A 27,858-nucleotide genomic window follows, 5' to 3' on the forward strand; every position below is an offset into this window, starting at 1 on the left:
TTCGTCGGCCTGGGGGCCCATCGAGAGTCTGGGTCCATGATTGCGCGGGTCGCGTTGACTACGTGCGCAGGAAGTATGTGGTGCTGAACCAGGCGGCGACCGTCTTACTTGCCAGTAACCTTTCGCTGCAGCCGGTGCTTCGCGTGTGCTTATTGAGAACGGGGCACCAGGGGAGATGGCTTGGCGGTTGGGGTGCAGGCGTACCGCTGCAGGGATGGATGGGATGTACGGTACTTCTCGTCTCCTGGTGTGCCGTGCTGTCTGTTTTCCATCCGGAACCCGCCACCCCCTCACCTCGACGTGCGGTGTATTGTGACAGATCCTGAAGCGCTGAGCAAATACTGGCGGTTGTTTGCGCGTCGACACCCCCACATACCGTACGTACGAGCGAGCGCTACTATGAGGTAGCTTGGAAGGACACAACCATCGTTAAAGGAGCGGCTGAGGCCTACACCCGCATGAAGTATACTGGGACTGCTGCCGCACACATGGGATACGGGCAAGCGTGCTGCAAACATTTCCTGCGCATGAAATGGAACCCCACCAGCGAACCCGTAGACAAATGCCCCAAATGCCATCTCCGAACACTTGCGGAAACTTGCAGAACCCCCTACACCCATGCCACAACCCAAGCCCAAAGACGCCCGTCTTACACCTACCCAACAGCAAGGGCGATGGACGCAAGCCGACGTGGCCGCGTCCCACGTCCGACGCACCACCAAACAGAACCCGCGCATTGACACCAACCCGTGCAATCCCTACCTCGACGTCCACCCCACCGGAAGGTATACAATCCAAATCCCAGACACATACACTGATGAACGCACCCTCGCCCACGTTTACAGCCCTACCGGACGCCACATAGCATCCGTTACGCTAGGTACCTTGCTGACTCTTAAAGCTCGGTATGAACACGCCCTATCTACCCACCATGACGCAACCAGCCCGCACCGATCTCAAGGGGGCTTCCCGGAAGACTTGGCTAAACTGCTACTCCGCACACGGGTAGACAGCAAAGGCAAGACATGCAAGTCGGCCCCCGCACGTGAGCGCTCTCTCCCCGAGTCCCTGAAGCTGGCGCTGTATAACTGCCTTGCCTCGACACACTCAGACCCTGACCGCCCAGTGGGGCTGGTGGAACGCTTTGCCTCTCCACTCAACTGCTCGGGCCGGGCCACTAAATATTACAGCCAACACGCAGCTGACTCCCTCTTCGGGGCCTCACATGATGCGTACACGGCCCCGTTTGATGGCCTTTCCCTCGCCCACCCCGACGACCCTGACCCAGACGCCTGCACAAAGGCACTGGCGTGGGCAACAGCATCGATCGAACTCCTAGAACACCAGGCCACCCCCGCCATTACCTTCATGATTATCCCACAAGGCAAAGGCGCCGCCAGCCAGTGCCTTACTTGCAAGTCCGCATGTCACCATCCTGGCCCTGATTCCATGTTAGATGGCCTCGGGGCGGCCGACGAGGCTGCCAGCAGCAAGCAGGGCCTGCAGCTACTCCTCATTGCGAACACCACAGGGGTACAAGCACTCAACTCCAACAACAACCTGACACGTCTCCAAACCTCCCTGGCCGAACTTGGAGCGGTGCCGCCACCGACCTCGCAACCCCCAGGGCGCCGACAACCACTGGAGTGGCCCGCGCGTGTAAACCTCCCCCGTGACCGCACAGCCCCACCGGGCCGACCATACAGCCACCGTGCAAAAGCCCGTGCAAAGCAGCTAACTAGACCCCAAGCCCCAGCAGCACGGGGCCTGAACACATGCCCTACGCCCATGCCCACGCTCTCTGCCCTCTACACCACACGAGCTGCCTTCCCCACTCGGAGCAGCTACCCGCATCAAACTCAACGCCGCACCACATTACTGTCAACACCAGCGCATCCGCAGAACAGTTCAAAAAGACTTGCAACAATCCGTCCCAGTAATTGAGGGCAGTGCGCCCATCCAGGCGCCCACGAAACGTGTAAATGCGGGCGCAGGCCCGCTACGCCCCTTAACTCCTTCGCAGAATTGAATGCATAAATCCTATCGAGACGAACCGTGTCAACGTGCATGAATGCTCTGTAACCACTTCAATGCTTCATTTTCCAGAAGCCGCTGCGTGCGCTTGCGGTTCCCGATAGGAGAAGCGCCAGCTTACCCGCACACACACACACACACACACACACACACACACACACACACACACACACACGCACACACACGCACACGCACACACACACACACACGCACGCACACACACACACACACACACACACACACACACACACACACACACACACACACACACACTGGCTCCAGCCGTGCAGCTGCAAGTCCTTTGCCCATAGTGTTCCTCATCGCCCGTAGTCCCTATAGCAGCTAACAGCATCCCGTGCAAACAGCTAAATTTGCTGCAACCAACTGAGACCAACAGCCAGTAGAAAGTGTAGTGCCTATTGAATGCTATTGCGTGTGGCGTCACCCAGCCGCGTATTTCATCGTACTACTGCAGCGCGCACACTGCAGCATCGTGCAGATAGACCCAGCCTGCTGCTTTGCCTCATCAGCTTACAGTGAATAGGCGCGACAAGGGAACCAATGAACCTACATAACAAATCAGGGCGGCCCCTGTAACAAACTGTTGCCGATTGCCAATTGCTACCATTATGCTTTGAGTGGCACCTTAGCCGGAGGCAGCCACGCCGCTCCATCGAATTAAGTGCCGTGCCGCCACCACTTCTCTGTGCGTGCAAATGAGCAAGCAAGCATCTGAAATTGGGGGTTAAAGTTTCCCGGGGTTGCGTAGACGTAAAAGTGTGACTACTGTCAAGTATACTAATGGTGTGGATACGAGTCTACCACGGATACGAGCGCTCATCTTCATCCGGAAACATGGCTGCATGGGCGGTATGGACTTACTTGGTGCACGTGCACGCCTAGTCGCCTACATGTCGCATCCACCAAACCGAATACAAAACGACCTTGCACAGTCTTCCACTCTCTACTGAATCAAACCACGTGTCGCAGTGATAAGAACCATGGGCCCGCCCGCCCGGTATGTATGGCAGGAGTCACCACGCACAAGGCCATTCCCGCGCTCAATCCTAGCTTCAAGCAAGTCATGATGATGAGCTCTGATCAATGGTGACTCTCGATTATGAATGAAGCCATCCATACGTCATCTCCGCTCCTCTCCGTCTCCAGCCCCTTCATTCACTGCCTGCTGCCGCTACTGCCGTGCCGAAAATGTATGAATGGCAGTCATCAGATCGCCACCGCCATTACCACTACTGCCAGCTAGCACTGCTGCTGCTACTGCTGCTGCCACTGCTGGATGTGAGCAGTAGTCGGGGCGAGGCGGCTGCTGTCGGCGGGTTGGAAGGGGCTGCGCCGCGGCAGCGATATGCCCTGCTGCTGCTGGTGCTCCGCCGTAGGCCGGTGCAGAGGCGGCAGCACCCGCACCTTTCCCCCACGCACGTTGAGCACAGCTTCACGCCCGACCTCCCCGCCGCCGCCGCCCTCGCTAACGTCCTCGGCGCCAAAGCCATTCGTTCCCACGGTGCCGCCGCCGGTGCCAGGGCGTTGAGGGCCGCAGCTGGGCGCGGCGGCGGCGGGCGATGAGGGCAGAAGCATTACTAGCGGCATCGCCAGCATCGCCGAGAGGTCACCGCTGCTGCCTCCACTGCCGCTGTTTCCGCTGCCTCCACCTCCGCCACCGTCACCGCCGCTACCGCCGCTGGCACCTAGGATGGTGCTGACGGTGGCGCCGGAGGCCGAGCGGACGATACGCGTGATGACCGGTGGCGGCCTGGGCGCGTCCAGCAGCGCCCGCCGCCTCGCCTCCTCCGGACTTAGCTCGGGCTCCACCGTGCTCTCCGCCGCTCCGCGTCCTCGGCGCTTCAGGTGCTGCTGCTTGGAATGACAGCTACCGCTGCGGCGGCGGGCATGCTTGCTTCCGCTGCTGCTGGTGCTGGCACCACCGCCGTATGCACGCCAGCCCTCCGCCGCTGCGGCCACAGCGCCCCCACGGGCCTGCTGCTGCCACTGCTGCAGCGTGCACGTGGGAGCACCGCCGCCACCGCCACCGGCCGCGTGCTGCGGCTCTGGCGGCGAGTCCGCAGCAGTGGTGGTGGTGGCAGCATATGTGGCAAGAGCAGCATCGTTGGCTGCTGGCACCACAGCCCCCTCCATTTGGTGGAGGCTGCTGTTGCTGCCACGCAGCGCCACTACTGCTGGCACCTCCCGCCCGCTCAGCCGCGCCGTTACAGCCACTGCTACAGCCGCCTGCGGCAGCTGCTGCAGCTGCTGGGGCTGCTGCAGCCAGCAGCTATTGCTGCGGTTGGGCAAGCCAGGTGCGGTGTTTGCGGACACAGCAGCAGAAGCACCGGCAGCGCCGGCGGGGGCAGCAACGGCAGAGCGTAATGCTGCGGTGGGCGCCTCAGGGCTGCTGCTTGTGGAGATGCTGAACCGCTGCTGCTGCTGCTGCTGCTGCTGCACAGAGAGCTCTTGCTGCTGCCGCGACATCTGATGCTGTTGCAAGAGCATTTGCCGCTGCAGCAACAGCTGCTGCTGCTCCTCCTGCTGCCGCAACAGGTGCTGCCGCATCTGCTCCTGCAGCTTATTGCGCTCCTGCTCCCGCAGCTGCTGCTGCTGCTGCTGCTGCTGTTCCAGCTGCTGCTGCGGCAGCTGCTGCTGCTGCTGCCGCTGCATCGCCGGCTGCTGCACTGCAGTAGCAGCCAACGCGTCACTCACCACCACGGCTCCAGCCTGTGCAGCTGACACCTCTGCCAGCGCTGATGACTTGCCCCTGCTGCAGCCGTCCCTCCAGGCGGCGTCTGGGGCGGCGGCGGAGTTCGCCTCCGCTGGAGCCGGCGCATTGGTGGCGGCGGCGGCGCCAGCCGCCGGTGCGGGCATCTCTTGCGCAAATCCGCCGCCGCCGGCCTCCACGCCTACCAACGCGGTGGATGAGGAACGCATACCTGCCGCCGCCGCCACTGCGGGGGGTGCCGCTGAGGCCGACCCCGGTTGCAGCAGGCCCAGGGGTGACACGCTGCGTACGGCTCCGTAGTTGATGGTGGGACAGGCGACGCCGCCGAAGGGCGCCGGCGGCGCGGATCCGAAGCTGCTAAAGCTGCCCTGCTGTTGCTGTTGCTGATGCGAGAGAAGGTGCCAGGCGGCCTCCGCCGCCTCCGCCTGCTGTCCCTCCTGGCCATCCGCAACAATGTCATCATCATCATCAGTGTCCTGCTCTTCATCAACGCCGCCTCCTTCCTCGTGATCGTCCTCATCATCAAACAAGTCCGTCATGATGTCGTCCGCCGTGTCAGCACCGGATGCCGCAGCAGCAGCCGATGCTGCCAGCAGCGCAAAACGGGCAGCAGCAGCAGCGTCAGCAGTGGCAGTGCCTTGCGGCGCGCCCTGCTGCTGCGGCTCACGCCGCCCCTGCCGCCCCTGCTTGCCGGCAGTAGTAGCAGCCTCATCATCAGCCGCCGCCGCCGCCGCAGTAGCAGCTACAGCCGACTGCAGCTGCCGCAGCTGCTGGAATTGGTGGGCCTGCAGTCTCTGCAACTGCTGCTCCCACATGCCGGCATCAGCGCTGCTGCTGCTGCTGCCTTTGGTGCCACCCATGGAGCCGCCTTCAACTAACAGGAGCAGGTGAATGAGCTCTGCGCCGCCGCTACTGCCGTGCAGCCCTCCCCAGCACGTGTCAGCCAGGGTTTGCCTAGCCGGGCGGCCCTCCGCCGCCGCAGCCCTGTCCTCCAGCTGTCGGATGCCGGTCTCAATCTTGAGTTGGATGCTCGCGGCCTGCATGTTGATTGGGGCGTGCATGGGTAGCAGTTTGCGAGCGAGCGCACATGCATGATAAAGGTACGAGCACCGCAGCACATGTTGTGACAAAACGAAACATGGTGCGTGGGGTAACCTGCGTATGCTGTCCCGGACCAAATGTTAAGCCGGTCGCAGACGTGCTCTCTACCCAGCACGCACGTGCACGGACGGAGACACGCACGCACACGCACGCACGGGCGGCGCGATATCAACCCTGCCTCTCCCCTGGTGCTCTTTTAGCTAGCACGCACACACGCGCACACCTTCATTCCACACACGCGCTCAATCCTTCGAACACACCTGCAAGATCATGCCTTGCAGCCGCCCGCACAGCGCCTGACTCAGCTGCACCTGCTGCAGGTAGTGCTCAAACAGGTGGTGCAGCAGCAGCAGCGCCGAGGAGTGGGAAGGGCAGGAGGGCGGCGGCGGGGAGGAGGAGGGGAAGGGGCAGGCCGGCGGGGCCGTGCCGCCGGCGGGCGGCGGGGCCGTGCCGCCGGGCGGCGGCGGTGGCGAGGCGGCAGCCGCACCAGCAGCCATCCACAAGGGCGGCGGCGGAAGTGAGGGCGCGGGCGCCGCCGCCGCCGGCGGTGCCGAATGGTGGACACCGCCGCTGCTGTAGCCGTCCACGGTAGAGGCGGCAGCAGTTGCTGCTGCTGCGGCGGCGGCCTGAGCAGTAGCCGCCGCTTGCGCACTGTGCGGCTAGTGCGGCGGGGCGGACCCAGCGGCCCCTGGGGCCGCCTCCTCATGGTGATCACCGGTGTGGGGAGCGCACGGGCTGGCGCTGTGGGTGTGGCGATGCCCCGGGCGCTGCTGCGTCGGCATCACGGCGGGACCACACACGACGACATGGCCGCTGCTGCAGTAGTAGCCACAGTGCGCTGGCACCGCTGCCGTACCGCTGGCGACAGCTGCTGCTGGCGCCGCAACCTCCTGCCGCCACCAGGAACTGTTGCTACTGCCGACTCCGTGATGACAGTTGTGTCCAAGCGCTTGAACCTGCTGCCATCCAGGTGTGTGCCGGCGGGTAATGGCAGTGGGCGGGGCAGGAGGCAGCAGGTCATCATGGAGGGGAGGCGGGCGGGGCCAGCGCGGCCAGCAGCCAGCAGCCACACTTACATCGGCGGCAGTCAGTCCACAGGGCGGGAGCGAGGCGTAACCGACACTTGCACGCCAGCGCAGAACGCATTGCAGGTGCATGCTGCCACTCGCTCCGACCTGCTGGCCCACCAGCTTGCGACGACACGGCCGGGCTGGCACATCCATCCACACCTGCAACGAGCCCCCCCCCCCCGCGCACGCGCGCGTAATGCGCAATCAACACGTACGCCTACCTGCTTGTTGCGTTGGCAGTAGCTGCTCCCGCAGTAGCCGTCCGCCGCGCCGTCTGGCGCATGCTGCAGCTGCTGCCATGCGAGGCCAGATGCGCACAGCTGCATGCCGGCGCCGGCGCCTGTCTTGACTAACGCTGGTCGGGCAGCAGTGTGACCGGCGTTGGTCCGGTCGCGGCCGCGCGGTGCCTGGGCGTCATCCCCGCACATGCAGAATTTTGTAACTGCAGCCATGCGACCGTGTGCATCTTAGGTCACGCCGGCAGGGACTCAGGACTACTATTAGTGTCGGAGCCAGGCACATTGCGCCAGAACGCTGCTGACGTCGCACGCTTGCAATCACATTTAGGAGATTGGCTACTAGATATGAACGCTTGATTATTCAAGTACATGAAAGCAGGTACGCAGGCACTTACTTACCACGCGACCGTCGCGGTTCAGTTGCTTGCGGGCGAGCAGCGGTTCACTGAAAAAATGCGACCGTATGCAAGCCCCGCCAGCCAGAGAGCGCGCTGGGATTGATATTAGTATGGGAAATGGCAGGCGTCTTTGACCGGTGCGTCCGGCCTCCTAAATATCCTGAAACCTTACTGCGCGCGAAAGTGCAGCAAAGCGCTGTTGAACAACTTGTTGTCATGCCGGCAAATGCGACGCATAGAGTAATCCGGGCATCAGATTGGAATTTGGCGTTGCACAGTGGAGTCACATGGCTACGCACGGGCATACGGCCCGCCTTAGGCTGCGGGGCCCGACCGCGCTTTATCGGTCAGCATGTGCCGTGTAGAGGTTTTCGGACGTCAGGTGCTTTGCGTTTCACCAGCATGAAAGTGCCCGGAGACTGTGTGCGTGCGGGCTTGCAGTGGAGTCATGGGTGCATGTACTTCGCGATATTTGTCAGCGATTGAGCCTTTGGGTGCCCGGTGAGGAGTAAGTGTAGCTGCTTTTAGCCCTGTAGAGACTCCTAGCAGCTACATGTAGTCAATAATGGGCATGACATGATGAAGCGTGGAGGAAATGGCTGCTCATGGAACCCCGCCGGTCGCGAAAGTGCTGAAGGGCTTCGCATGTGCCCTGCTGGGGGGGGGGATTGGCGCATTTCGGCTCGACCGTGCTAGCATCAAAACCTGCCAAAGCCGACAATAGACGAGCTCATATCGCCTTCCCACTTGGCCAGCAAGTCATAAGCGAAGTATGTATGTGAAGGATCTGAAAGCGTAGGGTAGTCAGGGGAGACATGTTGCGGCAGGGGTGCCCCAGCTTTTGGCAGCCGCGGAACCCCCTAGCAACCCCCAAAAACCCCTGCACGCAAGGGCCGTACGGCAATGGTTCAACCTCCTGCACGGCGTGGCGAAGGGTTGGGGGTGGGGCTCTGCTGCCGGCCCGGGACCTCCCGGGAGCACAGCAGAGGGCGCGGCAGCCGCGACAGCATTGTACTCGTTTCCTGCAGGCGTGCGTAGGGTTGTGACGCGAAGCATGAATCGACCTGGTCGGTGCCGGGAGTCCGGGCGGGGAGACCTGTTTGGCGTCGGGGAAGCCCCCTATCCGCCCCCAAGACCCCCTGCGTCACTGCGTGCGGACCATGCTGCTGTCGGTCGTTTCGGCCAAGGGGTGTGTGTGTGTGGGGGGGGGGGGGGGCGGGGGGGGTGCGATGGGACAGTGGTAAGGCAAGTTGGTAAAGTCCCGTAGGGTGCAGCTGATTCCCAGAACCCAACAAATGGCATACAATTGGCAGCGGCAGGGCAGGAGAGTGCGGCTGGTCGAACGCCGGAGTTACTGTACCGACGAGTTGCTGGCTGGCTGGAAGTTTGCTGACGCGCATTCCTCACGCTCCGGGCGCCCGGCCAGGCGATAGCACCACACAGACACACCGCAACGCCACACTCGCGAGGCAGAGCCGCATCGCACCTGCAGGAAGGTGACCAGCGTCCACGGATGAGCACGAGAGGCAGCCGCAGAGAAAATGCAAACGGAATGCAGCAAAGCAATGGCCGGGCGACAGTGTGGCAAGCAGGGGCACAGACAGGGCGAGGCAAGGCAGAAGAGGGCGCCCGAATGTACGGATGAGTGGCGGGCGAATGCAATTGCGAGACAAACACAACCGGAGTGTGAGGAAGCGCCGCGGGTTGGAAAAGGGAATGCCGCGGCTGAAGTTCGGGGCAGAGCTGTGTCGCGCGCCCTAGTGCGGACCGAGTGCGGTTAGCGGAAGGTTTGCTGTCGTTGCGCGCTGGAGCTGGCGCTGGCGTGTGTGTTTAGTAGACAGATATAAGGTGTGTGTGTGTGTGGGGGGGGGTGTGGTGGGTAGGAAAAAAGTTGCCAGACCCCAGACCCCATGTCGTCTTGGAAGGCGGTTTCTACTCGACTACTTATTGTTGAAGTGGTGCCCATTCATTCCTCTTGACAGGCTGAGCCCATCGTGTCATTCGGGGGCCCTCCACGTGACTTCGACATACGCCGCATTCCAGTCCGTGGAGATGCCCAGAGTCGCTCGTCACCCCACCCGGCGAGAGGACAGCGTTCCACACTCAATCATGTCCATCAGCTCATGACATGAACCAGCAACGTATTGCAAGTATATGTTCCTAAGAATACCCGACCACCCTGAACACGGGCGACAGGCGGTCTCGTGCTCTCGGACCATCAAACGCGGCCGCCGGGCCGGAGCTTCTGATGATTCTTCATGTCATGTCATGAAGAAGCAACCTGCTAGATGCTGAATGCCATGTCAGCGCTGCCCTAATACATCTTATAGCACAAGGTCTCGGGCCCTTCCAAAGACGCAGCTCCCAGCTCCCAGCACGACCAGTCAGCCAGCCTTACTTTCCGCCTACCTGCCGTACGCGACGTCCAGCACCTTCGGCCACGCACGCCCCCGAAGCCTCTTTACGCGGGTTCACACCATTCGTCACCGTCTGTTGAACATCCTAAACGTCTGAAGGACAGGCCAAAGTTTTGGTCCGCTCCAGACTGCGCGCGTGAGACACGCACACGCAAATGGCTTCCCCCACACCTTTTACGTAGCTCTGGCGGTCGCGCAGCCAGTCAACCGCCTCGCGTCATTCATTCTTGAATCACCGCCGCCCACCGCGCTTTCCACTACTCGCGACTTGCACGCCCACCCACATGCACATATATCTGTCCCAGCACTCCAGCCTACACGTGACGACCGTGCCCATTACCCCGCACTTTGCAGGCAACATCAAAATCAGCAGCATTACCATCAATGTCACTTGGAGCCCTAGCATCTTATGAAGACCCAGGCATAGCAGCAGTTATTTTCCTTGCCAAAGACAGCTACCGACCTGTCGTTACCTCCCCATACTTGTCGCGGCACGTCGTGCGTCGACAGTATGCTCATGTGGGGCGCTGTGGCTGCAATGCCCCACCACCCATTCGTTGCCGCCATCGCGCTCTCCTTCGCAATCAACAATCCTTAGCCCATACGTACCCACCTCGTGCGTGCCCTTTGCATAATGACGCCATTTGTTTTCCAGGACAGCAGCCACCGCGCAAACGACATGCCGGCACAGCACCGCGCAGCCGACCTGATACCGCGTGGCCCCAGCGTACCTGTGGTTGTGCTTGAAAATGCATGCATGCCAATGATACACTTTGCTCAACAGTGATATGCCAGATGGCCTAAACACACACGACCCATCGCATGAGAAAGCATGAACGTAGAGAAACACAACTGCATGGAAGCGAAAACAAAAGGAATCGTCATAGCCGTGAAGCCCAACGCCACACCACGCACCCTCGTGTGGCCGTGTTTCCACACACAGACAACCTGCATCCCGATCCGTGTCACGCACATGACCTCACATCAACCGAGCATCAATCAAGCAGGCGAGACAATCGTGCGTATCCCAACAGTCCTTATCCCCACCATCCTCATCCTCATTCCCATCATCCTCATCCTCATCCTAGGCATTCTCGCGTCATCCTCATCCTCATCCCCACCATCCTCATGACCATCAACAACATCATGCGCGCATCGATCACAGGATGTGCAGCGGGAAGTCGTCCTCGTTGTGCGCCCGGCGCTGGCGGCTGTGCCCCCGCTGCGGCGGTAGCACCATGGCGCCGCCGCCGTTGACCGCCATGGCGGCGCCCGCCAGCCCGCCGCCCATGAGCGAGGCGGCGGCGTTGGCGGCGGCGGCGGCGTTGGCGGCGGCTAGGTTGGCGTTGGCCACGTTACGCAGGAGCTCCTGCAGCGAGCGAGCGATGCGTTGGCAGTGAGTGGGGAGGGCGCACGTGTGTGACAGGCGCCAGGCGCCGCGCACAGAAGTTGGCTTATGGTACGGCAACATCAGCACGCCGCGAATCCTGGCCCTACCGTTCCAGCCCCTATTAAACCGATTGGTATGGGGGCGGTTACCGGGCGGTCACCCTCATAAACCGATGGTCAGCGTCGGTTAGCATCGGTCAGGATTGGTATGGGTTGGCTGATCGGTAAAACCTCGGTAAACTTTGATAAAATGGTAACTTCCTGGTAACCCATTGGTATGTGGCTCCTGCCCAGCCCTTGTCCAGGCTCTGCCCAGGCTCGCGCAGCCCCCACCCAGATGCCGCCCAGGCCCGCCCAGCTGCCGCCCAGGGCCGCCCAGGGCCGCCCAGCCGCCGCCCAGGCCCGCCCAGCTGCCACCCAGGCCCGCCCAGCCTGGCCAGGGCCTGCCCCCAGCGTAGATGCGTGCAGCTCTGGCCGCGGCCGTGACACACCAAAACACATACAGGCCCGCTTCATGAGATAGGTCCGGTGCACTGCCAAGCACTCTGTTCTTGGCCGGCAGCCTTGCATTGGCATTGGCACCTTGCGGCAGGAGTGCAGGGTGTGTTCACATGTGTGCACGCGTGCATGCAGGTGCAGCCAGTGGAGGCAGAACTACAGGAGCTAGCATGACACGAGCTGTCCGGCACTAGAGTTGGAGACGGGCGCGGTGGCACCAGTGGCGGCTGCTGTGGAGGCGGGTGATGTGCCGACTGCAGTGGAGGCGGGTGTCAAGGTGGTGGGAGACGTCATGCCCAGCAGACACGCCAGTGGTTGTTGTTGCACGTTTGACACATCCATACCATTTAGACATCATATGACAGGCTTGGGTTAATGGCACAGACGTAATATAGTGTTGTAGACAGTGGCAGACCAGGAGAGCAAGACTGTGGTGGGCTTTGAATGCACGGAGACTCAGCTGGAGAGTGCCAAGGAGTAGGGAAGCAGACTAACTGAGTATGGTGTTGTTGGTGAGTTGGACTGGGAACACAAGGCAGGTGACCTCCTCGCTGCCCTGCCGCCGTTGGTCTCTTGGGCACGAGGTGAAGTACATTGATGCAGTCAGTGGAATGCAGTAGTATTGGTGCGTGGGGGCAGTTGACATGGGTTGGGCACTTGGTACAAAATGCAGCAGGCTGATGTGTGTGGTCACTGCTAGGGCGGGGCTTGTATATCATGGCAGCATCATGTAAAGGAGACACTTTACAGGCCACAATGAACAACCCTAAACCCAGGCTGGCAGGCGGGCTGGGCGGGGGCTGGGCGGCATGCAGCTGGGCGGGGGCTGGGCGGGCCTGGGCGGGGGCTGGGCGGGCCTGGGCGGGGGCTGGGCGGCAGGCGGCAGCTGGGCGGGCCTGGGCCGCAGCACGGTAACCAAGCGGTCACTGCAAGGTAACCAGTTGGTCCGACACTGGTTACCACGCGGTCTGTTAACCGCTGGTAACCAGTGAGGCGGTCTATTAACCGTCGGTTAGCGGCCTCAAGCCCAAATAAACCGATGGTAACCCGAGTGCCAAACCGGCCATTCCCCCCGGGATAACCGCTGGGTAACCAGCGATTAACTGATGGTTTAATAGGGGCTGGAACGGTAGGGTGGCAGGACGCCCGCGGCATACATTTTCACCCGCACGTGGGCACCCACACGCGCCATTGCTTCTTGCTGCCGGCGCCCGCCCCGCCCTGCCCTCATCATCAGCCCTCATCATCAGCCCTCATCGGCAGCCCTCATCATCAGCCCTCATCAGCAGCCCTCATCAGCAGCCCTCATCAGCAGCCCGCCCGCCCGCCGCCCTCATCAGCAGCCCTCATCAGCAGCCCTCATCGGCAGCCCCACGCCCGCACGCAAGCGCACCTTGTTGGACAGGGTGGACAGGCGGCGGCGCTGCGCCAGCAGCAGGCTGGGCCGCGAGGAGGCGGACAGCCCCGACAGCGCCTGCACCAGCTCCTCGGCGCCGGGGCGGCGGCGGGGGTCGCCGTCCAGGCAGCTGCACGCACGCAGGTAGGCGTGCGTGTGCGCGCGCACGTGTTAAGAGGACATGTTTGTGAAAAACGAAACGAAAGTCCGCCCATATGTATGTGTGTATGTGTGTACATGTGTGTGGAGGGGGGTATATGCCCGAGCCCAGCGAAAAGGTCCCATCATCATCACAAAGCCCACTCAGTCACGAAAATGCAACCCCTGGGCGGCCAGCCAGTGTACTGGCTGCCCTGGCCCTGGGATCCTGGCCTTGTGGCCTGACTCACCGGTGAGCGAGGCTGGAGTACTCGGGCGGCGTATCCGGCGGGAAGGACGGCCTGGCGAGGAGGGGGGGGGCGAGGGGTGAGAGGGGGGTTGGGTTCCAGGCATGACCCGTGAGGGAGGAGCAGCCGGACAGACCGAGGGCCGGCTGCGTGAGGGCATGTGAATAGACACTCGCTTTGCTTCTGCGAGACACGTCAGGCGGTGTCAACAATACCCACTACAAAGTCGATTCTACCCTCCCAACCGCGCAGGGCTCCCCCAGCCCCCCGCGCATCTGTCCCGCTCCCCTCCCCTCAGCCCCCTCCTCCCGCTCCCCACCACCTGACCCCCCCCCCTTCCATTGGGCCCTCGGGCCACCACTGAACCCCCCCCCCCCTCCCTCCCCGCTCCCCTCCCCTCCAGCCCCTCCCCTCCTCTCTCTCCCGCTCCCCTCCCGCGCCCTCCGCCGCCCTCACCGCAGCCCCTCCGCCTGCACGCGCTCAATGATCTGGTCGCTGTCCAGACCCATGTACACCGGCTGGCCCGTCAGGATCTCCCTGTGTGTGCGCGGGGCGGCGCCAGCAGCAGGCACGCCAGCATGGCAGGAGAAGAGAGAGGGGGGAAGATCAGCGTGCGGCGTTCTTTGTGCATGTGCACATGTGCATGTTTGCATATGTCAGGTATATGCATACGTGCATGTGCTGGGCCAAAACGCCAAATGGAGGGCCCGCTGGTGTCCTACGCGCTGCATCCGCAGCTGTCATGCCGTCAACATAACGTCCAAAACCCAGCCCCCACAACCGGCACCGGCACCAGCCCCACACCACACCACACCACACCACACCACAACACGCCACACGCCACACGCCACGCGACGCAGCCCCACACAGACGCACCACATGACGATGCCGAACGCGTACATGTCTACCGCCACATCCACCGCCGGCACACCGCCTGCGACGTGGGGGTTATACTCTTGTTGAGTGGGGAAGTGGACGACTGTGGGGGCCGAGGACCGAGGGCGAATCCGTACATAGCCTACTAGGGACCGTTCGGGTTGCCCAATCCTGCGCATGTCCGAGCTGCGTAGCGCCCCCAACACCACCACCCCCATGAGAGACGCGGCCGACCTGAGCGCCCCCTCCACACAGACGCCTCCCCACAGACCCCTCCCCTAAGACCCTTTCCACAGACCCCTGCCACAGACCCCTGCCAACGTCCAACAGCCCTCCACCACGTCCACCAGCCCTCCACCGCGGCCCCACGGCCCCTCCGCCCTCCCTCCGCCACCTCCACTCCCCCTCAGCCCGACAACTCACCCGGCCCTGGCGTCATGGCCTCCGGCGCCACGTGCGTGATGGTGCCGCTGTAGCGCCGCCGCCGCCGCGCCGTCGCCGTCACCGAGCTCGCCACCATGTCGGCCTCCGTCAGCAGCTTCACCTGCGGGGAGCAGGCGTGCGCGTACCGTATTGGGGGGGGGGGGGGGGGGAAGCACAGGGGTAAGAAACACGCACGACCGTGCGTGTGTATTTACGTGTGCGGGTTGCTTGAGCCGTTGAGCGCATGTCACAGCGGCAGACCATACCCCTACGTGCCATCTTCCCTAACCCCGACTTGTATGGATGGCTACCCCTTCCCCCTCCGCCCGCAATCCCCCCCATCGGACATCGGTAACAATGCGCCTGCTATACCTCTGTTCCTGGCTACGCCTTCACTTCTTACACAATCACAAGTGTAACCCCTTCCCCTTCCGCCCGCAATCCCCGCCCCTAGCGCCGCACACTTACCAGTCCGAAGTCAGACAGCTTGGCAGTGAAGCCGCGCACGTCGGAGGGCGAGCTCTGCGAGCAGGCGTGTGTGCGAGAGCGCGAGAGCGACAGAGTGCCGCATTCACAAGCTTCTCAGTGTTGTGGTGATGGGCGCCAATACAGAGGACGGCAGACCCGGTCTCCGGCCCAGCGCTCCACACCCGCACGCAGCACCCAACCACGCCCACGCCCTGCTCACCTGCTGGGGTCTGGGAATCAGCTGCACCCTACGGGACTTCCCCAACCTGCCTTAACTGCCTGTCCCATCGCAGCACCCAACGCCCAGCCCACCTTGAGCAGCACGTTCTGCGGCTTGAGGTCGCGGTGCACCAGGTTGAGGCTGTGCAGGTAGCGCAGCGCCAGCGCCACCTCCAGCAGGGTGAGGTAGATGGATGACCAGGCGGGCTGCAGCGCGCCGTAGCCGCCTGCGGGAAGGAGGGGGCGGAGGCGCGGGATGGGGGCGGGGTGGGGGGCGGGATGGGGGCGGGGCTGGGGATGTGAGGAGTTTGCGGGGCTGGGGATGTGGGGATGTGGGGATGTGGCGTGTACAGCATGGGGGCGTGCTTGCAAGCTACTGCAATGGATGGATGTTGCTCGCGTCCGGCGCGCGTGTGGTACGGTATGCACACGGTACATGGGCTGTACGCCCGTATCACCAAGGCGGTATTCGAAGGCACGTAGGAAACCCAAAGCAGGAACGTGCAAGCACAGAAGCCGCGACGAGGCTGCTGCAAACAAGGCCCAGCAGGACCCACCCACCCAGGCACCCACCCACCCACCTACCCTTAATTTTCTCCTTGAACACGCCGTTGCGAATTGCGTCCGCCAAGCAGCCCGCATCACAAAACTCCATCAGAATCACCAGCGCCTTCCTGGGGACCTGGCCACCCCCACCCCCACCACCACCATCACCACCACCGCCGCCGCCGGCATTAGAGCCGTTGGCAGCAGCAGCAGCAGCAGCCGCGGCGGCGGCGGCGGCCGCGGCGGCGACGGCCGCGCCCGTGGCGCCGCCGCCTGCGGCTGCGGCGATGGCGTGCAGGGTGGACCCAGGGACCGCGGCGCCCGCTGCCGCCGCGATGGGCCCTAAGCCCGGAGGCGCCGGCTCGCCGAGACCCTCTCCTCCTCCTCCTCCCCCGCCTCCTGCCTTATCTCCTCCTCCTCCGCCGCCGCCTCCCGCGGCGTCGGGTGGTGCGGGTCCTAGCGGCAGGCCGGGCGGCCCCGCCTCCGAGTCCAGGGCGGCCTCAGAGGCCACCGGCGACAACACGTCCAACTGCTGGGCCTGTGAGTGTGGGGGGGGGGGCGACATGTATGTGTGTGTGTGTGTGTGTGTGTGTGTGTGTGTGTGTGTGTGTGTGTGTGTGTGTGTGTGTGTGTGTGTGTGTGTGTGTGTGTGTTTGTGTGTTGGGGGGGGCGGGGGCGTGCGTGTGTGTGTCGCGGTGAAGGGAAACGACAAGCACCTGCCCGCCCACAGGTGTATGGTGAGCTGCTCGCCGGCCGCAGGCCGCCCCCGCCCCACCAGCACTGTCCCGCCCTGCCCTCCCCCCCGCAACCGCACCCTGCCCCCCAACCCCCCGCACCCGCACCCTGTCCCCCCCCCCCCCGCACCCTGCCCCCCCCCCCGCACCCTGTCCACCCTCCTCACCTGCGACGGCTCGTGCGGCAGCAGGTGTATGGGCGGCGCTGTGCCCGCCAGTCGCGCCTTGAGCGGCGGGATCTGCACCGTCACGTCCGTGAAGAACGTCAGCACCTGCGTCGGGGGAGGAGGGGGCGGGGGCGGGACGGGGCGGGGGCAGTTACAGTTATGATTGGTTGAGAAGAAGCGGATTTGTTGCGGGGGGGGGAGCTGGAGGGGGAACGGGAGGGGAGGTCAGGTGTGACCAGGGCAGGGGAGTGAGGGGGTAGCTGGCCCCTCGGCTAGACGGAGTGCTCGGGCGGTGGACGCAGGCGTGTGGGTGGTGCGCGGCAGCGGTGGGGGTAGAGTGATGCTAGGGGCGTGGGAGGTGTGACAAGCACATTAGCGGCGCCCATCCTTCACTGGTTCGTGTCCCCACGCCCCACCCTCCGCCCGCACCCACCTGCACAATGTTCGGATGACTGCGGGGTGTGGCACCGCGGGCCGGACAGCCAGGCGGAAGAGTGAGAGTGGGAGTCAGGAAAGGGTGGGAGAGGGGGAGGGGGTAGGGCCGACATGAGTGGGTGAGGCGGTGACCAGGCTGAGTGTGGGTGTGTGAGAGCGAGTGAGACGTCACGTCATGCAGCAGGGAGCCTTGGATGCCCCCAGTCAGCTTAGACAGTGCCAGTCCGCTCGCGAGGGTGGGCTGTAAACACAGGCATGCCGCATGCCCCCACACACAAACACGCCGGCTAGATCTCTTGTGCTTGCGCCTTCCCAACCCACGCACACGCCGCCCCTCCCCCTCCCCCCCTTCTGCCCCTGCCCACCTGACGGTGCTGAGCACTGCCAGCTCCACGGCATTACGTAAGACCTCGGTGCCCTCCAGCTCCCGCTCCAGGATCACCTGGGGGCAGACATGGCGGGAGGCCGGGGCGGTCAGCGGTAAGGAGAGGATTGGGACCCGGAGCAAAAGTTACTGACCATACCAGACAGAGGATGGGGGGGTAGCCATTCATGTGAATGGAAGGGAGGGAGTTTGGGAGGCTAGCGGGTGCATACCCTCACAGTCACCGTGGGGGGCCACGTGGCGCGTCGCCACAACACCGCCACGACCACCCTGACGCCCGGGCCCGCCCATCCACCCAGCAGGTGACACCCACACCCACTGCCACCCACCTTCACCGCCACCTCAGTGCCCTGGTACAAGCCCAGGTACACCTGCGTGTGTGTGCGCGGTGTTTGTGTGAGTGCATGTAAGGAACCACGAGATAGGGGAACTGCAGACGTTTGTGTGTGTGTGTGTGTGTGTGTGTGTGTGTGTGTGTGTGTGTGTGTGTGCGTGTTTATTTGTGTGCATGTGTGTTAGAGAGCACAAGGGAAGAAGCATGTCACAAGACGGCAAGTGGTAAATTGAGCGTATCACAGCAAGGCTCGCCATGAGTCCCCTGACGCCGCGAGGCAGCCAGGCGTGTTCTCCCCGAGCGCAACGTGTTGGAGCAACAGTGGGTCGCACCTTAGCCCCCCTGTGGTTTGCTGGATGGGCTCAGGCATATAACACCTCCCCCCTCGTGTTCCCAGCCTTCGCCCACCCTGTCCCCCCCCATTTACGGTAGTTTGGCTGGTACCTACAAACCCCAACCCCAACCCCAACCCCAGTCCTCACTCCCCACCCCCAGTCCTCACCCCTCCCCCAGTCCTCCCGCTCACCGTGCCGAAGCCGCCGCTGCCAATCCTGTCCATCATGGTGATGCTGCGCAGGTCGTCGGGGCGGCTGAACATGGAGTTGTAGGAGACGGACATGCGCTGCGCCTGCTGCACACGGTCCTGTGGGGGTGTGGGTGTGGGCGTATGTGTGTGTGTGTGTGTGTGTGTTAAACAACGAAACGAAAGCCCGCGGTGTGGGCGTGTGTGTGTGTGTATGTGTGTGGGAGTTACATTCATTATTAATGAAGAAGTGAAGGCGTAGCCAGGAACAGCAGGGGGGCGGAGCCGCCCGTGCGAGAGGGAGGCAACTGATGTATTGGTACTAGCATGTCAAGTGGGCGGCGGCAGGCGACAGGGCGGCAGGCTGTGTAACGTTGGGAAGGAGCGCTGCGTGTTGGGGGTTGTTGTGAGCAGTGGGAGTGACGGCGAGGGAAAGGAGAGGTGAAAGCTGGTGTTTATGGGCGTGGAGAAGGAAGGGTGGCAGGGAAAGCCAGGAGCAGCCCAGGCAAGGTGGCACGCGTTGCTGGCAGTCTGGGCACTTGCGTTCACACACAGAACACGCAGCCCCCCTCCCTGTTGCACCCCCATCTCGAAGCTTGCTCCCGATACCTCTGGTATGCCTCCCCCACAATCACATAATGCGCACTCACACACCAGCAGCAACCCGCCGAACCCGCCCACCCACCCACCCGACCCGCCCCGCCCGGCGCCCCCACCTGCACGCCGCTGATGAGCGCGCTCATGCGTTTGCCAGTGAACGACCGACTCATCAAAAACGCGCCGGCGCCGCCGCCACGTAAGCGCGGCGACCCAACCGGTGCCGCCGCCGCCGCCGCCGCCGGCGAGTTCGCGCCGCCGCCAGGGACCGGCAGCGGCCCGCCGGCGGCGGCGCCGCCGGGGCTGCCAACCAGCATCGCCTTTTCGCTGTTCGAACGCATCGCGGCGAGCCTAGGTCGGCCGGTGCTGTCTAGCTGGCCGTCGGCGGCGGCGCCGCCGTGGAACATGGAAAGGCGGGAGAAGGGCACGGAGGGGGAGGCCTGGCCGGGTACGGGCACGGGCAGGGGGCCGTGGCCGTGGTGGTGGAGGAGGCCGTGCCCTCCCGAGCCCAGCGGGCCGTCCAGCTGCAGCTGGCCAGTGGTGGTGCTGGTGCTGCCGCCTGGCGTGGGGGCGGCGGAGGGCGGCGGCATTCGCGGGGAGGAGGGCCGCACGAAGGGCAGGGTCGCGTCCGGGCCGGCTGCGCCGCCGGCCCCCGTGGCGCCTGGACCCGCCACCGCTGCGGGGGCTCCGGCCGGTCCCGTCACTGCGGCCATGTAGTCGTCCACACTGCCGTGGCTGTTGAGCATGGCGCCTGGCGGGAGGGCGAGGAAGAACAACAGCCAGGGTCCCTTGATGTATTTGTGTGTTTGTCTATGCCTATGTGTGAGCATATGCGATGCGCCAATGCGTGTCAAAGGCAATGCACCCAGCACTCAGACCAGTCCATCCATCGCTGGTAGCCGGCCCCGCCTCCCCCCTCTTCCCCTGCCCCCCTTCCCCCGCCCAGCTTGCCTCCGCCCCTCACACGGTCACACCCCTCTCCGTGCTCACCCAGCTGCTGCGCCGTGCTGCGCAGCACGATGGTCCGGTCCTTGGGCTGGCGGCTGACCTTGCCGCGGTCCAGCACGTCGCGCTGCAGGCTGCCCCACTCCTCCGCCAGCTCGCAGCACAGCTTGGCGGACACCTGCGGCTCCAGCGCGCGCAGCAGCTCGCGCAGACCCACCAGCAGGTCCTGAAGGAGGAGGTGAGGAGGTTGGAGGGAGGTGAGAGGGAGGGAGGAGGGAGGTGGGAGGGAGGGAGGGAGGGAGTTGAGGAGGGAGGTGGGAGGGAGGAGGTGAGGAGGTGAGGGAGGGAGGAGGTGAGGTGGGAGGAGGTGAGGAAGGAGGAGGTGAGGAAGGAAGGAGGAGGTGAGGTGGGAGGGAGGAGGTGAGGGAGGGAGGAGGTGAGGAGGTGAGGAGGTGAGGGAGGGAGGAGGTGAGGAGGTGAGGAGGTGTGGGAGGGAGGAGGGAGACGGGTGAGGGACATGGCCTGCCAGCATGGCCTGCCAACGAGGTTGCCTCAAGTCTCCGTGCATGCATCCGCAAAGTTGCCCCTACCCGCGCGTTTCCCACACTCTCTGCAGCTCCTAGCCACTTGACGTATTGCCAACTAGGTACACCGCCATAGCTGGTTGTCAGACGGGGTTTTAAGGGGTTCACGTGCCAACAGTCGGCTAGTCCCAGCCCACCTGCAGCACCGCCGGCGACGTCGGCCCCGAGGTCAGCAAGTAGAACGCCAGCAGCGGCTGACCTGCCCGCAGGACACCGCCGCCGCCGCCGCCAGCCCTGCCGCCGCCGCCGCCGCCGCCCGCGGCACCGGTGCCGCCGCCGCCGCCGCCGGCGCCGCCAATGGCGTTAGATGCACGTGTGCTGGGCTGAGACGATGTACGGGCGCCGCCACAGGCGCTGGTCAAATCAACGGTGCTGTTCAACATGCCAGCCATATTGCCACCGTTGCCGCTCGTGTTGCCGGTGGCAGCGGGGCCCTGGCCATCCGCTGACAGCAGCAGCTTACGGGCCGACAGCCCTGCCGCCGCCGCCGCCGCCGCCGACGGCACGCCACCGACGGCGCCGGCAGTAGCCGCCGCTGATGCTGCGGCCGCCGCCGCCGCCGTGGCGGCATGGCTGAAAGGCGTGGCGGGCGACCCATTGCCCGGCAGTAGCACCGCGCCGCCGGCGCCGCCAGACAGCGCCCGCTTCACCAGACTGAAGCTGCCGCCGCCGCCACCGTCCACACCGCCGCCGCCGGTGACTGATGCTACAGCCACCGGTGACACCGGCGCCGCGCCTGCTGCCGCTGGGTTGAGCAGGCTCGTTCTCCGGGAGGAGCGCTTTGTGCCTGGCGGTGTGGCGCCGCCGCCGCCGCCGTTGGCTGCGCTCGTCAGCCCGTACACAAGCCCGCCGCCGCTGCCGACGCCGTACAGAGGACTGCCGCTTTGCCCCTGCTGACCCGGCACACGGCCTGACAGCCGCCGCGCGAAGCCGTGTCCGTAACCGTAAGCGTAACCGTGGCCGGAGCCTGCCGGCCGGCCGCCGCCGCTACCCGCGTCCCTGCCACCTCCAGTGCCTCCGCCAGCACCCCCTGCAACCCCGCCACCACCACCAGCCGCCGCTGCTGCTGCTGCTGCTGCTGCTGCTGCCGTTGCTGCTGTTGCTGCTGCTGCGGATGCGCTGCGCTCCCACATGACGGCCAGCAGCATGGCGGTGGTGTGGCCGGTGGTGGCGGCCAGGAACACGTCGGCGTTGGGGTTGGCGGGGTTCTGCATGAACGCCACGCAGTCGCCGATCCACACGCCCGCCCGTTGCGACAGCGCCTCGCCCAGCAGCGTGTGCTCCGTCAGGTAGGTGCTGCCCTCCACCTGGCGGCGAGAGGACGAGGGGAGGGCAGGGTTGTAAGTACCAGACTGAACCCTAAAGCAAAGCATTATCACGATACCAGCCCAAACCCTAAAGCAAACCAGGCCAAACTAGCGGTGCACGGGTAGGGGATAGAGGGGAGGAGAGGAGAGGAGAGAGAGGCAGCCGTCCGGCAAAGACGGTGTGGTTGAGTAAGCGGGAAGGGGAGAGGCCCTGGTGGTGGACTTGCAGTGTGTACATGCCGCATGGGCCGCTTGGGGCTGTCAGGAGGAGCTGTGGAACCGATCGTGGCTGGCACCCAGCAACCCCCACGCCGCCCCCTGCTCCCTCACCCGCTCCAGATCCAACCACCGCTCCAGAAATAGCTCCGCCCCCAGCTCCCGCCCCCCGACCCCGCCCCCCGACCCCCGCCCCCAGCTCCCGGCCACCCGCCTCCCGCCCCCCGCCCCACCTGCATCATCTGCGCCTGGCTGAAGTTGGCGGGCGCCTCGGGGTCGTAGGCCGGGCTCCACGGCGCACTGCCGTCCCGGTCCCGACCCACGTCGCCCGTCAGACTGGTGCCGCCGCCGCCGCCGCCTCCTACTCCGCCGCCGCCTGCTGCTGCTGCTCCCGCCGCGAGCACCCCCGGCTGTGAGAAGCTGGACCCGCCGGCGCCGGCGCCGCCGACACGCCTGGGCGTGAGCGGCTGCACTGCCTGCATCAATATCGGACTGCCGCCGCCGCTGCCCACGCCGCCCATGCCGTGCCCCAGCCCCAGCCCACCGCTCGTCGCCCCCTTCAACAGCAGCGCCTGCACCGCCGCCGAGACCAGCGCGTTACTTGATCCACCGCCTCCGCCTCCGCCTCCTCCTCCTCCTGCTCCACCCCCTGCATATCCGCCTGCACCTCCACGCGTGCTTTCCCCCGGCTCCGGGTCGGGCACCAGATTGGCTGTGGAGTGCATCTGCACCTGGTACTGCAGCGCCAGCGCCGCCATGTGCGGGTCGGCGAAGGCGGCGGGAGACAGCACCGACAGACGGGCCATGCTGCGAGGCGGGAAAGGGCGGTCCGGCGTCAGACAAGCACTGGAGGCGGGTGTCAAGCTCGCACTACTTACCGTACACACGCCCCGTCTGTCACGCGCCAAACCCGAGAAGCCCAAAGAGCCCCCCGAAGCACTGTGTGGCATGCACGATAGCAAGCCCCTGCCCTGTCCTGCCCTGCCTTGCCAGCGCTGCACAGCAGCGCATGCACAGCACATGCAGACCGCAACCCCCAGCGCCAACCTCCCTCACTCCTCCCTGACTCCTCCCGCTTCCGCCCTACACCACACGCACCCACCGGCCGCGCGGCGTGTGCGCCCCCGGCACGGGCCCCGACGCCACTCCGCCGGCGCCGCTTGCGCCGTCATGCCCGAACGGCTGCCACGACGTGCTGCCGAACTGCGCCGGCCAGCCGCCACCCATACTCCCGCCCCCGCCTCCACCGCCCCGCATGTGCGCGCCCGGCATTCGCGGCCCCGTGCCGCTGTGCACTGAGCCCGCTCCGCCTGCAGCGCCTGCGGCGCCCACCGGCTGCCCCGTCCCCAGCATACCGCCTGCGGCGCCGTCGTCCATGCCGGAGGGCAGCATGGAGGGCCGGGCCAGCGCCTCGTCGAATATGATGGCGCAGGAGGAGTCGGCGCTGACGCAGGCGATGCGGCAGGTGAGGCGCACGTGGTGCAGCTTCTCTGTGAGGAGGTGGCAGTGGCGGGCAGTAGCAGTAGCGGGCGGAGGGTGGGCGGAGGGTGGGCAGGCAGGCAGTAGCAGGAGGGAGGGGTGACAGGCGGGCGGAGGATGGGCAGGCAGGCAGGGGGGAGGGAGGGCAGGCGAGTTTGGGGTGGCGGGCAGGCAGGTGGGGCGAGCCGATGAAGGAGGAGGTGCAGGGGTTAGAGGGCGGCACCAGGTGCAGCTCTTGCAAGACGGCGTGAGTGCCGCATGAACAAACCCAAAGCCGTGCGGTTATGCCATAGCCCTAGTGCGGCGCGTGTTTGCAAGAGTCGCCCGCACATGACACGTGCGCGCCCCCGCCCTGCCACGCCATGCCATGCCGCTGGCCCCCGGCGGCCTCACGCGCCACGCACCGCTCTGCAGGCGCACCACGCAGCGCGACAGCGTGCGGACCAGCTCGTCCAGGCTGCGGGTGGGGGGGAAGCGCGTGCGTGTGTGTGGCAGTACAGGGGTCACACGGTGCGCATGCAGGGAGCCAACACGGGGGACACATGGGGCAGAGCAAGACCCAATCTGGCCTGACCCACATGCCGCGTCTGCGAAGGCTCCAGGCACACTGCCTTGCCGCTACCGGCAGCGGCGTCCCAGCACCCCTCCACGTCAGCGCCTGTCCCTGTCCCTGTCCCTGTCCCTGTGCCTGTCCCTGTCCCTGTCCCTGCCCCTGCCCCTGCCCCTGCCCCTGCCCCTGCCCCTGCCCCTGTCCCTGTCCCTGTGCGCCTTCGGCCCTGCCCCTGTCCCTGTCCCTGTGCGCCTTCGGCCCTGCCCCTGTCCATCCGCCCCTCCGCACCCCTCCACCCCTCCGCCCCTCCGCACCCCTCCACCCCTCCACCCCTCCACCCCTCCGCCCCTCCGCACCCCTCCACCCCTCCACCCTCCCACCCCTCCATCCTCCCACCTGTCCACCCCTCCACCCCTCCACCCCTCCACCCCCCCCATCCCCACCTGTCCACGCCGCACAGCTCCTCCACCACGCCCGCATAGCCCGTCAGCTGCCGGTCCCGGAACAGGCAGCCGCCCATGAAGGCGCACACCAGCTCCAGGGCCGTGCGCCAGCTGCGTCAGTGCAGGTACAGGGCGGCGGCAGGGCGGCGGCAGGCAGGGCGGCAGGCAGGGCGGCAGGCGGCAGGATGAGTAAGGACAGATTGCAGTCTGGGACACCAGGAAGCGTGTTTGTATGTGTAGCAGGAGGGCACGAAACCCAGGCACCGCTGCGCCGTGCCATGCCACGCAACATGCCGCTGACCTGCCTGGCGACCCAGCCCGAGCAAACACCGCCTCCACCACCATACCGCCAAGCGCCACGCCGCGCCGGCCTGCCCAAGCACTCCGCCCCCTCCGAGCGCCTCCACCCCTTCCCAGCCCTCCGCCACCCCACAGCCCCGCCCCCGCCCCCGCCCCCGCCCGACCCACATGGGCGCCGCGAACTTGTCGGGCTCCTCGTCCGCCACCGTCAGCACGGCCACGGTGTCTGGCCCCACGCTGATGGCACACGCCACAAACGCCGCCAGGCCCCCCGCACTGCCGCCCGCATGACACGACGTCTGGCTGGAGCCGCGTGTGCCCAAGCCCTGGGGCGCCAGGCCGTGCTGCCCTATGAACGAGGCCAAGCCCGCAGTGGCCGGAACCTGCCCGCCGCCCGTGCCGCTGTGGACCGGGCCCGCCGCGCGGCTGCTGCTGCCGACGTCGCTGGCGGTGGTGGCGCGCAGCAGGGCCCAGTCGGGCGGCAGCGGCGGCTCGGCGGCGGCGGCGGTGGGGTCGGCCGGCACGTGGCGGTGCAGGAAGCGCTGTCGAGGCACGGCGAGGCACGGCGCCAGTGCACGTGGTGGGCACAGGTCAGTAACTGCCGTAGTAAGGAGGCCAGAGCACCCGTCACAATGCTCCCCCAACCCTTCAAAAGTCCCCCCAACCCTCCAAAGGTCCCCTAGCCTGATGCCTGCGCTGAGAATGACGACAACAACTCCACCCCACAACTCCACCAGCAGTTCCTGCCCGCCTCCCAGGCTCCCACCTGCTGCCCTGCCACTAGGAAGAAGCTGGGCGCAGCTGCCGCGCCGCCGTCCAGCCCCTGCGGCAGCCCCACCGGGCAGGCGCTGCTCAGGCGCCCGCGCGCCGTCAGCGGCAGGCAGGTCAGCCCGCTGGGCGAGAACACAGCGGCGCTGTGGAGGGAGGAGAGGGGGAGGGCAGAAGGGGAGGGTTGGTTGGCTGGTTAGGGGGAGGCAGGGGCAGGCGGCGTCGGGAGATGTGAAGACGGGAAGAAGCTTTTCGGCGTAGGGTTTAGGCTTTCGCTGGGTGCAGAGCGGTCCTGCCCCTGCCGCTGCTATGACACGTGCTGCCCAGGGCCCATTAGGCTACCTGGCTGAGGTGTGCTTTCGTACCGGCGCATCCCGCTGACACCCCCTCCCCGCACACGCCACGGCGCCGCACAGACCGGGCGCCAGGCCGCCCCCACCCCCGCGGCACCCCCCCTCCCACACACACACACCTGACATACGCCACATCGAAGTGCCCCGCCAGTATGCCGCACAGCCGTGAGAGCTGGTGGTAGCTGCTGCCGGGCACGCCGCTGCATTCGCGCATGACGTCGCCCAGCTGCCGTACACGTGTGCAGGAGGAAGGGGTATGAGTCAGCGTGCAGGAGACACGTGCGCGTGGAGGAGACATGAGTCAGAGGTTGAGGAAGCATATGTAAAGGTCATGCGTGCAGGATGCGTGCAGGATGCGTGCAGGCTAGCAGCAAAGATGACAAGTCGGCGCCAGGTCAAGCGCGCCCACGGAGCGCCGAGCGAACGGTGTCGTGGTATGGCGTATGGGGGCCCTGCCGAAACCGAGCCTGAAAGGACGCCCGACGGCCACCAAAACCGCGCGAGCCGCAGCATCTGGCGCTGTTTCCACGCGCATACCTTTGACAGGTCCACGATGCTTTGCGAGGCTGGGGACGGCTCCACCAGGCGCGCGACTGCGACCTCTTTGCCCGCCGACTCCAAACCCTTTGAGTTAGGGATGTCATCGACAGAGGCTGATTTTTTCTCGCGCACGGGCGGCGATGGAGGAGCCTCCGCCCGCGGACTAGGACTCCGGCCGAAGCAGGTCCAGCACAGCCCCGCCCGACCTTCTTTCATTGTCGGTCCGTATCCAGGCGATTATAATTGAGGTCATGAAATCATTATAATTGAGAGTCCAGCGCGGACAACTTTTTTGTAAGCCAGCTTGAGGTCAACAGCTTTGTTAAGTCGCTGCTGCGGTGTTATTTGCAATGTTTTCTTATTTTGATGTCCGTTTCAAGTAAGAGTCCAGGCCGGCGGGGTGCCGGCTGAAATGGAAGTACTCGATTCGGCAGTACTAAGCCAAACTCCCCGCGCGTTGGCGTAGGGCCTACAGGCTGTCACAAGCGATGCTACGAGCTTGAATTAACATTCGCCCGCGCGGCCGGACCCGGCGGACCCTTCCCTTTCCAACGCTCACACACGTGGCGGCAAGCGTCCGCCGCACCTAAACTATCCCAAAGTGCATCTAGCTGATTCAGAAGACTCACAATCGTGGGGCTTCTGCATCGCAGGAGGGAAGGGCGAGCGCGGACGTCGCGCGTGTAGGGCGGTCCGTGGGGACAGGTGTGGACGGCACCGCCGTGCACCGCTGACGTCCCTTACTCGGCTGGCGAACAGCCCATATCCAAAGAAGAGCGTAACGGGCAAGTCAAAGCCTTATGCTGAGAAGCACATTTGGCATTGTGTGAAGTGGCGCCAGAGAAGCCCTCCATTTCCTCCCAGACAAACAGTACGGATCAGGGCTCAAATGCCCTTGATTGCCAGGCATCCGCGCTCGCTGCCACCGAAGCTGGTGTTATATTCTCTTAGCGTGTTCAGCACGCTTATGTTCTCGTGCTGTAAACCGGTTCCTGATACAGACTGTA

At 65.0% G+C, this 27,858-nt stretch overlaps 2 protein-coding genes across 4 annotated transcripts; both read right to left on the reverse strand.

The window, feature by feature from the left end:
* Positions 1-421: 421 nt before the first annotated feature.
* CHLRE_13g604950v5 (uncharacterized protein) lies at positions 422-8,357 on the reverse strand. 3 transcript variants are annotated; one of them, XM_043069853.1, is made up of 5 exons: positions 7,575-8,357; positions 7,158-7,343; positions 6,595-6,822; positions 6,127-6,492; positions 422-5,802 (listed from the first exon to the last, which is right to left on the reverse strand). In XM_043069853.1, the coding sequence occupies exons 2-5, from the start codon at positions 7,260-7,262 to the stop codon at positions 3,310-3,312; spliced, it is 3,192 nt and encodes a 1,063-aa protein (XP_042917828.1). In that variant the 5' UTR covers positions 7,263-7,343; positions 7,575-8,357; the 3' UTR covers positions 422-3,309. The 3 variants fall into 3 exon arrangements, with proteins under 3 accessions (XP_042917828.1, XP_042917827.1, XP_042917826.1); XM_043069852.1 differs by having other exon boundaries at positions 7,158-7,378; positions 7,575-7,817; XM_043069851.1 differs by having other exon boundaries at positions 6,595-6,825; positions 7,158-7,378; positions 7,575-7,817.
* A 1,154-nt stretch (positions 8,358-9,511) lies between these two features.
* On the reverse strand, positions 9,512-27,837 carry CHLRE_13g605000v5 (uncharacterized protein). The gene is made up of 25 exons (XM_043069854.1): positions 26,849-27,837; positions 26,431-26,537; positions 25,957-26,104; positions 25,359-25,732; positions 24,891-25,001; positions 24,302-24,354; positions 23,521-23,908; positions 22,652-23,225; positions 21,033-22,202; positions 20,357-20,537; positions 19,486-20,117; positions 18,773-18,889; positions 18,242-18,283; positions 17,893-17,969; positions 17,526-17,544; positions 17,093-17,197; positions 16,231-16,729; positions 15,739-15,872; positions 15,427-15,480; positions 14,959-15,079; positions 14,536-14,593; positions 14,116-14,196; positions 13,663-13,713; positions 13,271-13,403; positions 9,512-11,359 (listed from the first exon to the last, which is right to left on the reverse strand). Exons 1-25 carry the CDS (start codon positions 27,065-27,067, stop codon positions 11,150-11,152), a joined length of 5,658 nt encoding a protein of 1,885 aa, XP_042917829.1. The 5' UTR covers positions 27,068-27,837; the 3' UTR covers positions 9,512-11,149.
* Between the last annotated feature and the right edge of the window lie 21 nt (positions 27,838-27,858).

Source organism: Chlamydomonas reinhardtii, chromosome 13, assembly GCF_000002595.2.
Source record: "Chlamydomonas reinhardtii strain CC-503 cw92 mt+ chromosome 13, whole genome shotgun sequence".
Lineage (NCBI taxonomy): Eukaryota > Viridiplantae > Chlorophyta > Chlorophyceae > Chlamydomonadales > Chlamydomonadaceae > Chlamydomonas > Chlamydomonas reinhardtii.

Excerpts from the sequence above, each read along its gene's own strand:
- CHLRE_13g605000v5 (XM_043069854.1), bottom strand. The coding sequence starts at position 27,067 with ATGAAAGAAGGTCGGGCGGGGCTGTGCTGGACCTGCTTCGGCCGGAGT. Across the intron at positions 24,355-24,890 it reads GAGCTGTGCGGCGTGGACAG|CCTGGACGAGCTGGTCCGCA; the intron begins GTGGGGATGGGG and ends CCCCACCCGCAG. Across the intron at positions 13,404-13,662 it reads TACTCCAGCCTCGCTCACCG|CTGCCTGGACGGCGACCCCC; the intron begins GTGAGTCAGGCC and ends GCGTGCGTGCAG.
- CHLRE_13g604950v5 (XM_043069851.1), bottom strand. The coding sequence starts at position 7,364 with ATGTGCGGGGATGACGCCCAGGCACCGCGCGGCCGCGACCGGACCAAC. Across the intron at positions 6,826-7,157 it reads ACTGCCAACGCAACAAGCAG|CAGGTTCAAGCGCTTGGACA; the intron begins GTAGGCGTACGT and ends CCTGGATGGCAG. Across the intron at positions 6,493-6,594 it reads CCCACAGCGCCAGCCCGTGC|GCCGCCGCCGCAGCAGCAGC; the intron begins GCTCCCCACACC and ends GCTACTGCTCAG.